This window comes from Neoarius graeffei, chromosome 4 (genome assembly GCF_027579695.1).
Source record: "Neoarius graeffei isolate fNeoGra1 chromosome 4, fNeoGra1.pri, whole genome shotgun sequence".
NCBI classification, from domain to species: Eukaryota; Metazoa; Chordata; class Actinopteri; order Siluriformes; family Ariidae; genus Neoarius; species Neoarius graeffei.
In genome coordinates, this window is record NC_083572.1 from 74,457,531 (window position 1) to 74,469,531 (window position 12,001).

The 12,001-nt window shown below is 44.4% G+C and overlaps 1 protein-coding gene across 13 annotated transcripts in view; it reads right to left on the minus strand.

The window, feature by feature from the left end:
* szt2 (SZT2 subunit of KICSTOR complex) overlaps nt 1–12,001 on the minus strand; it is a 290,455-nt gene that overhangs the window by 175,886 nt on the left and 102,568 nt on the right. For 12 of the 13 annotated variants that reach the window (XM_060919698.1, XM_060919703.1, XM_060919697.1 and 9 more), the window contains 7 exons: nt 11,638–11,754; nt 9,520–9,589; nt 6,285–6,470; nt 5,821–6,087; nt 4,936–5,203; nt 1,692–1,766; nt 1,408–1,546 (listed from right to left, as the gene is read on the minus strand). In XM_060919698.1, the coding sequence (XP_060775681.1) occupies nt 1,408–1,546; nt 1,692–1,766; nt 4,936–5,203; nt 5,821–6,087; nt 6,285–6,470; nt 9,520–9,589; nt 11,638–11,754 (1,122 nt within the window). The remainder of the gene's footprint in view (nt 1–1,407; nt 1,547–1,691; nt 1,767–4,935; nt 5,204–5,820; nt 6,088–6,284; nt 6,471–9,519; nt 9,590–11,637; nt 11,755–12,001) is intronic. The other variant, XM_060919695.1, reaches the window with a different exon arrangement.

A 12,001-nucleotide genomic window follows, 5' to 3' on the forward strand; every position in this document is an offset into this window, starting at 1 on the left:
AAAAAAAAACCCTCAATATTTTTTGTATAAGCATTTTTTAATAAATCGCTGTCACTGGGATGGTAACATCAAGGAGAGATCTGTTGAACCATTAATATGTACCGCACACTTGGAAATGAGAATGTAGTGTACCTTTAATTTTTTAAAAAAAGATTTTCAATAATAATAATAATAATAATAATAATAATAATAATAATAATATAGGACCTTAAAGGAACAGTCCACCGTACTTCCATAATGAAATATGCTCTTATCTGAATTGAGACGAGCTGCTCCGTACCTCTCCGAGCTTTGCGCGACCTCCCAGTCAGTCAGACGCAGTCAGACGCGCTGTCACTCCTGTTAGCAATGTAGCTAGGCTCAGCATGGCCAATGGTATTTTTTGGGGCTGTAGTTAGATGCGACCAAACTCTTCCGCGTTTTTCCTGTTTACATAGGTTTATATGACCAGTGATATGAAACAAGTTCAGTTACACAAATTGAAACGTAGCGATTTTCTATGCTATGGAAAGTCCGCACTATAATGACAGGCGTACTAACACCTTCTGCGCGCTTCGGCAGCGCATTGATATCTGAGCTCCGTATCACTGCGCTGCCGAAGCGCGCAGAAGGTGTTAGTACGCCTGTCATTATAGTGCGGACTTTCCATAGCATAGAAAATCGCTACGTTTCAATTTGTGTAACTGAACTTGTTTCATATCACTGGTCATATAAACCTATGTAAACAGGAAAAACGCGGAAGAGTTTGGTCGCATCTAACTACAGCCCCAAAAAATACCATTGGCCATGCTGAGCCTAGCTACATTGCTAACAGGAGTGACAGCGCGTCTGACTGACTGGGAGGTCGCGCAAAGCTCGGAGAGGTACGGAGCAGCTCGTCTCAACTCAGATAAGAGCATATTTCATTATGGAAATACGGTGGACTGTTCCTTTAAGGACAAATTCAAGGTACCTTCTAATTAAAGATGCACTGTAAAGGTCCAAAACATCTCCCCTTTAAGCCTAGGTCACAACCGGCCATACAATTTTTTGGCCGTGCGATTTTTGGTGTTTCCCAAATCGCTGCGTTTTTTTTTGTTCGTGGAGAAAGACGCACGTTAGCCATAAGTTTGTCTTGCAACCTGAAAAAAAACGTAAGCGCCCGTAGAGTTTGTTTGACATGACAAAGAACCTCTGCAGCCGGTCTGCGGCCAGTCTACGGCTCGAAAATCAGCACGTCACACACGCGCCCTCCGTGCGTTTCTTGCACGTAGACCGGCTGTAGGAGCACGTACGGCCAGTTGTGACCTAGGCTTTAATGGTACTACTACAGAAACATGGGAAAGTACAGGCTGTTACTTTTATTTCTGAGAGTGTACACTGTCTGACACAGGCATCAGTGTATTGTGTCATGTGAGCTTGGCAAACCTAGAGTGTGAGAAAACCTCCAGTCTGTCCTTTTGGATTTGGATAATGAGCCAGAAATCTGGCATGAGAGGACTATGGACCTCATGCTCATCCATGGTGGGTCCATCACACTCCGAGTCACTGCTGCCCCCATCGTAACCTAACACACATACAGTATAAAACAGAGTACTGCATTAGTGTATTTTTAATATTGTTCACTGCTTCAATTAAAACTTGGTCAAACCAAACAGTTATTAACTCATTATTCATTCACACACTTAGTGAGGTGTAATAAATAATCTTACCCAGCATGTCCGAGTCCAGACTCCCCTGGCTAGAGACGACACTCTGAACTCGGCTTGGCCTGATCTTTCCACTGCCTGAGAACACAAACCAATGGACAGCTAACCTTTAGGCTCAAACTTATAGAATCCTTTTAAAAGAATAGCACCTTACATTCTGTCTGTCATGTCCTGTATCTGTCGTCATGAGCTGGGAAAACCATAATGTTTTCTCAGCAGATCAGTGTCAACAAGAGTGCTCTGAGAGCACAATATCCCCCGCTGGCAACTAGGCCATAACTCCGGGAAAATACGACTGAACTGAATAAAATTGCAATACGCGTATTACCGACATATAACAAAGAATCCTGCCAAGTTTTGTGAAAGTCCTCCAAAAATTGTTAAAGGAGTTGATTTCAGAAGGTGAGCACCCTTCCTGGGACGGCCAGACAGACATCACCACGACATAATCCCCCTTCAGGCTTTTTGGCCAGTGGGGGATAAAAATTATGAGGGAAGTTGATTTCAGAAAGCAAGCACACCTTGATGAAATTGTCAGAGTACAAGTTTATTAATAATCAAGAGCATAACTGGTAAAATTTGCCCAAATTTAATGAAATTTCAATATGCGTATAACGGTCATATAACAAAGCCTTTTGCCAAGTTTGGTGAAATTCCTCCACAAATTGTGAGAGGAGTTGATCTCAGAAGAACCTACACCCTCATGAAATTGTCCAAGTTATTTAATCAAGGGTCAAAACTCTGGGAAAATGTGACCCAATTTAACGAAATTGCAATATGTGTATTACCGACATATAACAAAGAATCCTGCCAAGTTTGGTGAAATCCCTCCAAAAATTGAGAGAGGAGTTGATTTCAGAAGGCGGGTACCCCTCCTGGGACAGACAGACGGACGGACGGACTGACGGACAGACATCGCCACGACATAATCCCCCTTCGGGCCTTTTGGCCAGCGGGGGATAAAAAACCCAGGAAATGGTATCAAATATTTTTACAACCCCGATTCCAAAAAAGTTGGGACAAAGTACAAATTGTAAATAAAAACGGAATGCAATAATTTACAAATCTCAAAAACTGATATTGTATTCACAATAGAATATAGACAACATATCAAATGTCGAAAGTGAGACATTTTGAAATTTCATGCCAAATATTGGCTCATTTGAAATTTCATGGCAGCAACACATCTCAAAAAAGTTGGGACAGGGGCAATGAGAGGCTGGAAAAGTTAAAGGTACAAAAAAGGAACAGCTGGAGGACCAAATTGCAACTCATTAGGTCAGTTGGCAATAGGTCATTAACATGACTGGGTATAAAAAGAGCATCTTGGAGTGGCAGCGGCTCTCAGAAGTAAAGATGGGAAGAGGGTCACCAATCCCCCTAATTCTGCGCCGACAAATAGTGGAGCAATATCAGAAAGGAGTTCGACAGTGTAAAATTGCAAAGAGTTTGAACATATCATCATCTACAGTGCATAATATCATCAAAAGATTCAGAGAATCTGGAAGAATCTCTGTGCGTAAGGGTCAAGGCCGGAAAACCATACCGGGTGCCCGTGATCTTCGGGCCCTTAGATGGCACTGCATCACATACAGGCATGCTTCTGTATTGGAAATCACAAAATGGGCTCAGGAATATTTCCAGAGAACATTATCTGTGAACACAATTCACCGTGCCATCCGCCATTGCCAGCTAAAACTCTATAGTTCAAAGAAGAAGCCGTATCTAAACACGATCCAGAAGCGCAGACGTCTTCTCTGGGCCAAGGCTCGTTTAAAATGGACTGTGGCAAAGTGGAAAACTGTTCTGTGGTCAGACGAATCAAAATTTGAAATTCTTTATGGAAATCAGGGACGCCGTGTCATTCGGACTAAAGAGGAGAAGGACGACCCGAGTTGTTATCAGCGCTCAGTTCAGAAGCCTGCATCTCTGATGGTATGGGGTTGCATTAGTGCATGTGGCACGGGCAGCTTACACATCTGGAAAGACACCATCAATGCTGAAAGGTATATCCAGGTTCTAGAGCAACATATGCTCCCATCCAGACGACGCCTCTTTCAGGGAAGACCTTGCATTTTCCAACATGACAATGCCAAACCACATACTGCATCAATTACAGCATCATGGCTGCGTAGAAGAAGGGTCCGGGTACTGAACTGGCCAGCCTGCAGTCCAGATCTTTCACCCATAGAAAACATTTGGCGCATCATAAAACGGAAGATACGACAAAAAAGACCTAAGACAGTTGAGCAACTAGAATCCTACATTAGACAAGAATGGGTTAACATTCCTATCCCTAAACTTGAGCAACTTGTCTCCTCAGTCCCCAGACGTTTACAGACTGTTGTAAAGAGAAAAGGGGATGTCTCACAGTGGGAAACATGGCCTTGTCCCAACTTTTTTGAGATGTGTTGTTGTCATGAAATTTAAAATCACCTAATTTTTCTCTTTAAATGATACATTTTCTCAGTTTAAACATTTGATATGTCATCTATGTTCTATTCTGAATAAAATATGGAATTTTGAAGCTTCCACATCATTGCATTCCATTTTTATTTACAATTTGTACTTTGTCCCAACTTTTTTGGAATTGGGGTTGTAAAAATATACTACAATGCTTGTTTTAATAGACATGCAGCAAAACAAAGCAGAACCAACAACAGACATTTACCAGGCCTAAGACTCTCTCAGCCTTATACACCACTCAAGCAGAATTAAACACAATGGCGCAAGCAGTGCGAGTGTGTGTGTGTGTGTGGGGGGGGGGGGGGGGGGATTCCACTCCCATGCACAAAACACAAAACCTGTCGGATAAATGAGGCACATTGTATTGTACTCTCCAGATCTCATCTCATCTCATTATCTGTAGCCGCTTTATCCTGTTCTACAGGGTCGCAGGCAAGCTGGAGCCTATCCCAGCTGACTACGGGTGAAAGGCGGGGTACACCCTGGACAAGTCGCCAGGTCATCACAGGGCTGACACATAGACAACCATTCACACTCACATTCACACCTACGGTCAATTTAGAGTCACCAGTTAACCTAACCTGCATGTCTTTGGACTGTGGGGGAAACCGGAGCACCCGGAGGAAACCCACGCGGACACGGGGAGAACATGCAAACTCCACACAGAAAGGCCCTCGCCGGCCCCGGGGCTCGAACCCGGACCTTCTTGCTGTGAGGCGACAGCGCTAACCACTACATCACCGTGCCGCCCCACTCTCCAGATGCTTTTGGAAATACTCACCATGTGTAATGGACTGCACTGACTCCAGACTGATCCCAGAATGATTTTTTGGAGGGGGGTTGTGATCGGCACTGCTGGCTGTCTGCTGACTGGTGCTCTGTGAATGCCCGTCGTCTGTACCAGCTGCTCTGATTCGCTCAGAGTCACTTGTTGAATCTGGAGCTCCTGGTTTCACTTCCTCCTCCTCTTCCTCCTCCGTGATCTCTTCTTGCTCCTTTTGCTCCTTCGTTTGCTGCTGCATCCGAGTTTCCTCACCTCCTTCAACCTGCTGGTTGAATAATCACAGCATTGTCATTACAAAAATTATAGTAAACAAGGTATTTTTGCAACTCTCTCATCTCATCTCATTATCTCTAGCCGCTTTATCCTGTTCTACAGGGTCGCAGGCAAGCTGGAGCCTATCCCAGCTGACTACGGGCGAAAGGCGGGGTACACCCTGGACAAGTCGCCAGGTCATCACAGGGCTGACACATAGACACAGACAACCATTCACACTCACATTCACACCTACGGTCAATTTAGAGTCACCAGTTAACCTAACCTGCATGTCTTTGGACTGTGGGGGAAACCGGAGCACCCGGAGGAAACCCACGCGGACACGGGGAGAACATGCAAACTCTGCACAGAAAGGCCCTCGCCGGCCCCGGGGCTCGAACCCAGGACCTTCTTGCTGTGAGGCGACAGCGCTAACCACTACACCACCGTGCCGCCCAATTTTTGCAACTATAGGATGTGAAATTTTTTTACAAATATTTTACACATTTCTACCATTTTAGAATAAAAATGAAGGCATCAACACTATGTAATCGCGCATATGGAATTATGCAGTGACTACAGATGTGTGAATGTTTTATTTTCAATTTTAACGAATGAGAGATAAAATACCTCTGACTCCACCTCCTTTTTCTGAGGCTCCGCCTCACCGTCTCCACCCTTTGAAAATGGGGAATGACCGGCTGTTATCAAGCTGCTATCAACCTCAGGAAGGTGACTGGCTTGTTGTGACCCCTCCCCCTGAGAAAAGGCGGAGTTCTGATTTAACTCCCGGGATGTCTGGAGCCTGTGGGAGTGCTGCCGACTCCGAGAGATGTAGTAGAAATTCTGCTTCTCCGCGTTTAGCAAGTAACCAGGAAAAGAGAAACGCTTGAATTCCTACAGATAAAGAACAGCCGTAGAACACTTCATCAGTGCTGATGTTGAGAAAATTATTAAATATTCTGAAATACTTTAAAAAAGCACACAGATGGTCAGCCTTACAGTTATACAACTATAACAACACTCAACTACGATTAATTTCACCATGGAAAAAAATATTAGAGCATACAAAATAAACAAATAACTGCTAAAACCTCTTTAAACTTCTCCAGTGATTGTTCTGGGCCAAAGACAAACTGCAGAGGGACGAGCTCGTGATGACAGCCAGGCCTCCCGCTGGAGCGAAAGATGTGATCAGACACCTTCTGCAGAGTGGCGCACTCCACCACAGACGAGTGCCGAAGTGCTGAGACGATCTCATCCTCCAGCAGCCAGCGGATCTACAGCAGAGACAGAAAGTGGAATAAAGACCAGGAAGAGAAAGAAAAACGGATAAATAGAGGAAAGCAAGCGAGAGAAACAGAGAGACATAAACCGACAAGACGAAGAGAAATGGCGAATGCATTGAAAAAAGTAAAAAGGGGGATTATACAGGAGTGATAGACAGTGGATAAGCAGATGCAAACAAAAAGAAATAAAGAAAGAATAACAAAGTGAAGGGCTTTGAGAAAGCTCGCCATTTAAGAAAAACACTCAGGTCACAATTGGGCCTAGAAGTCTCTAGACTTCAGTCTCTCTCTGTGCCTATTCTTCGATCTCGGAATTAGCACTGCATTTTTCTGTGGAACCTCATCTGCTTCTGGCTCCACTTGACTGTACATCAGCAGCTATGAACTGGTGGCTATAAGCTCCTCTACTTTTTAAAAACCTTTTGTAACAAGAGTGCTCTAAGAGCACGATATCCCCCGAGAGCACGATATCCCCTGCTGGTAACTAGGTCATAACTCTGGGAAAATGCACCTGAATTGAACGAAATTGCAATATGCATGTTACCGACATATAACAAAGAATCCTGTCAAGTTTCGTGAAATTCCTCCAAAAATTGTGAGAGGAGTTGATTTCAGAAGGTGAGCACCCTTCCTGGGACGGACAGACGGACATCACCACGACATAATCCCCCTTCGGGCCTTTCAGCCAGCGGGGGATAAAAATTATGAGGGAAGTTGATTTCAGAAAGCAAGCACACCTTGATGAAATTGCCAAAGTACAAGTTTATTAATAATCAAGGGCATAACTCTGGTAAAAATTTGCCCAAATTTAAAGAAATTTCAATATGCGTATAACGGTCATATAACAAAGCCTTTTGCCAAGTTTGGTGAAATTCCTCCACAAACTGTGATTGGAGTTGATCTCAGAAGAACCTACACCCTCATGAAATTGTCCAAGTACAAGTTATTTAATCAAGGGTCAAAACTCTGGGAAAATTTTCACAAGCGAAATTAAATTGTAATATGCGTATGTAGCGAGACTCTGATGTGGGTGGAGCACAGAAGCACGGCAGGCGGTTGTTTGCGACTTAATTATTTTCTTTATTGCTGCTTTCCAGCACACAACTCAGACTCTCTCTCACAGACGCACACAGGCTACTAGCAAGCCCTCGGTGCTGACCTTCCCTTCTTACTCTCCTTTTATAGGGCGCGGTCACTGGAGGAGACACACAAACACACGTTAATTGACAACAGGTGTAGTGACATGACCACTCACCTTCCCTGACTCCGCCCTCTATTCACAGACCGATGCTCGGCCACGCCCCTGCTGCCACGGCGTATTACCGTCATATAACAAGGCCTTTTGCCAAGCTTCGGGAAATTCGTCCAAAAATTGTGAGGAGTTGATGTCAGAAGGCGAGCACACCTTCATGAAATTATGAAAATACACTCTGGTAAAAATGCAACTGAATTGAACAAAACGCGTACTACTGACATATAACAATGCCTTTTGTCGAGTTTTGTGAAATTCCTCCACAAATTGCGAGAGGAGTTGATTTCAGAAGGAAAACACTCATGAAATTGTCAAAGTATAATTCTGTTAATCAAGGGCTGCAACTCTGGTAAAATGTGACCGAATTTAACGAAATTGCAATATGCGTATTACCGACATATAACAAAGATTCCTGCCAAGTTTGGTGAAATCCCTCCAAAAATTGTGAGAGGAGTTGATTTCAGAAGGTGAGCACCCTTCCTGGGACGGACGTACGTCTCCACGACATAATCCCCCTTCGGGCCTTTCGGCCAGCGGAGGGTTTAAAAAAAATTATAAATAAAAAATTAAAATTAAAAAAAAAAAACTTTTAAAAATCTCATGGCAGAAAACAAAAGCAGTATACAGGTAGTCGTCGACTTACGACTGTGTTTGGTTAGGACTGACCGGTCGTAAACCGATCTGGTCGTAAGTCGGCCTATGTTAAATGAGCGCAAGTATATTGTGATGTGTAATGATATTGTAATCATCTTAAAGTCTTATTCTATCAACATTTTCTTAGTTCATTACCTTGGCTCATTATTTGGTTTAAGTCAAACACTGCATACTACACTGCGTACAGTACAATTCGTTTAATATGTACAAAAAAAAAATACGAAATACAGGTGTGAAAAATAGAAAACATTTTAGTTTATAATATATCAAAATACAAATGCAAAACATAGCAAAATACAAAATTTAGTGACCGCTGGCATCACTGGTGCTTGGCTGTGGGTCGTCTACGTCATCAGCAGCTGCTGCAGCGCTCGGGCTGGCAGGAGGATTTGCTCGTTTCATAAACCAGGAGCTGGGGCGGAAACTGTATGACGGAGTGTGCGAGGGAGCGTGAGAGAGACTGCGCATGTGCCCGGAGCTGGGGCGGAAACTGTTGTACGCGGCGAGAGGCGCTGCCGGGAGCTGGGGCGGAAACTGTCGTACGCTCAGCTGGGAAACACTTGCCAGTCATAACCAGACGGTCGTAAAGTCGATCGGTCGTAAGTCGACAACCACCTGTATTTCAGACAGTCACTCTTGCTACGGAGTCTGCTTAGAAATTGTGCAAATTTCATTTTTGGCTGAACAGTTCCTTTAAACATTATTCTTCTCCTCCAACTGTGTAACTGCTCAGTCTGCATATGCTGTATGCATCTGTATATACTGGTGCATGTATTTACGAACAAATCAGACTGAATTACTGGGGAAGCCATGACTTAATGGTTAGAGAAGCAGCTTTGGGACCAAAACGTCGCTGGTTCAATTCCCTGGACCAGCAGGAATGGCTGAAGTGCCCTTGAGCAAGGCACCTAACCCCCCCACTGCTCCCCAGGCTGCTCTGGGTATGTTGTACACTGCTCTGGCTAAGAGTGTCTGCTAAATGCCTGTAATGGAACGTGATTAAATTCCATCAGAATTGATGCTATTGTAGAGCCTGGAACTTAAGGTTAGGATCCTAGAGGAATATATATTTTTCTTGATAACATTTTGGCTTTAAAAGGCAGAGAGCAGAGCCAGCAGGACAGAGTAACTCACCTCGTCCATGGTAGCCAGCACGGCCTGTTTGTGAAGCACTGGGAGTTTGGACAGTTGGTCACCTGTCATACTGAGAGTACAGACAAGCTTCAGTATCAGACTGTGCTGTTAAGATGAAGATGAGCATGTGATTGAAGCACAACATCAGGCACAAAGCAGTAGGTATAATCACAATTTATTTTTTTAAGATGGCAAAATGTAAAATATGTTTAAAAATCCCAGTTATGCACTAGCATAAATTAGTAATGCCACAGCGGATCAAATAAAATGAAAGATCAAATCAAATAAAAGCTGCTTATGTAGTAAATACAGGGTTAGTCAAAATTATGTTAACACTAATGGATTATTTTTCTCCTGAATGTGTGGTGTGCCATAAGCGCTGCTGGCGTAATTGGTCCCTACTTTTTTGACACCCCAACAGTGACGTCAGACGTCTACTTACAGATGGTGCAGCAGTATGCCATTGATGAACTTCCACTACAGATCCGATTGGTTTCCACCATTTAAGCGTTAACGTAATTTTGACTAACCCTGTATTTCACCGTTAAATGTTCTGACAAGGAGCTTAAGATCAGAACTGTATCAAGGGCCTCAGCTTCGGGAGCAATACTGAACTGCACCATAGCGACACTTTTTCTTCTCTCTGTGCTTCCACGGAAGGCGGTCGCATTTTTCTGCTCTCCCTCTCCCTCCTTTTTTTTCCCTGCTTGTGCTTCTGTGTCTTGTCTTGTCTGCTGTACTTTTTGAAGAGACTCTTCCTGCATTACTTTCTAAATTAAAAAAGCATGGAATTGATAAACTGGTCTCCTAACGAAATTGACATAGTCTCGACGAGAAATTTGGGTTCGGGGGAATCTATTTGTCCTGCCGGAACGTTTGCGGCTGGTTACACGATGGACGCGTGGGAGCGGTGGCGGGTCGTGTGCCTGGCGATTCTTTCTGTGGAGGACATGGAAGATATCTACCTATTTGGAACCATGATTACAGGACTTTTGCTGATTGGATTAGGCATTGCCCTGGTATATCGAGGAAATCAGACAATGGTGACAGCTGTTCAAAGCCCCACAAAGCTGCCCGATATGATTGGAGTGGTGGGCAAAGCTGTTGGCACTCAGACTGTGGACATTCAGAACTTTAACCACAAAATGGTTGTTATCTCGGAGCAGCTTTCAGCTTTGCAAGGAATACGTTTTCGAAGATCAATTTGAATAGAATGGACAGATATGGACGAGCGGTGTGGATGTGCAAAGACTGCGTCTGGAAAGACCAAACAATTCATATCTTATCAACATTCGGCGCCCTGAGACAGCACCGACCTTGGTTTTAGGCCGTTGCTGAGGAAACATTTCCCCCTGAAGGTCACTGCCGGGAGACACTCTCATTCCTCGCATTCCTCTCTAACTCTCCGCAGTCGCCATTTTTACCCCCAGTGTGACAAGCGGGTGCGTGACCAGCGCCTTCATGGCTGCAGGAGTGGACGGCTGCTTGCTTGCGCTGGATTACCTCTCCCCCTCCCCCCCTTACCCCTGATCCCCCCCTCAAGTCCCGTGTTTGAAGTGTACTTGTGTTGTTGTGTGCTTATGCAAAGGTTTTTTTTTTAATGTTTCCACACTGTACTCCTGACAGGAGCATAGTGTATGGGGGGGGGGGGGGGGGGGGGGGGGGGGTTGTTCTTTTTTTTTTTTCCTTATCTCTCCTCATGTTGTGTTTCCTTTTTATCTTTATCCCTGTCTTCCTGTCCTGTCTACCCTATGTCAATTGTATGTTGTATATGTACGGACAGGTTGACGGCTAATTTCGCTGGTACTTGTGACTAGTGACAATAAAGGGTATCATCATCATCATCATCATCTAAAGGGACAAAAACTAAAACATTTTCTAATGAAGCACTCCTGTTACCATGTTTCGATACTTTCATTAAGGTTAACAGAATTTTAGGATTGCCTCCTCCGAGATGGAAACATGCAATGCTCCTTCAAACGAGTCACAAATATATTCCAAAATAGAATACAGTAAAATGACTACACAGATCTAGAAATACCAAGATATGTTGCGTAACCAATTATCAGCACACACCAGGTCCCAGAACTGCATTCTAAACAAAGTGAACAAACTGACCCATCCATTCCAACTCCATGGAGGCTGTCCAGGTTCTCCATGAGCTCCTCGTCAGAGCGGTAGGAAGACGGCTGGCCAGGGGAGCGGTTCATAGACACGCTGCTTTCAGAAGTGTACCTGTGCACACGCGCACACACAAAGGATCATTAAGTAAAGCATATTTGACATTTGGGGCGCCACGGTGGTGTAGTGGTTAGCGCTGTCGCCTCACAGCAAGAAGGTCCGGGTTCGAGCCCGTGGCCGGCGAGGGCCTTTCTGTGCGGAGTTTGCATGCTCTCCCCGTGTCCGCGTGGGTTTCCTCCGGGTGCTCCGGTTTCCCCCACAGTCCAAAGACATGCAGGTTAGGTTAACTGGTGACTCTAAA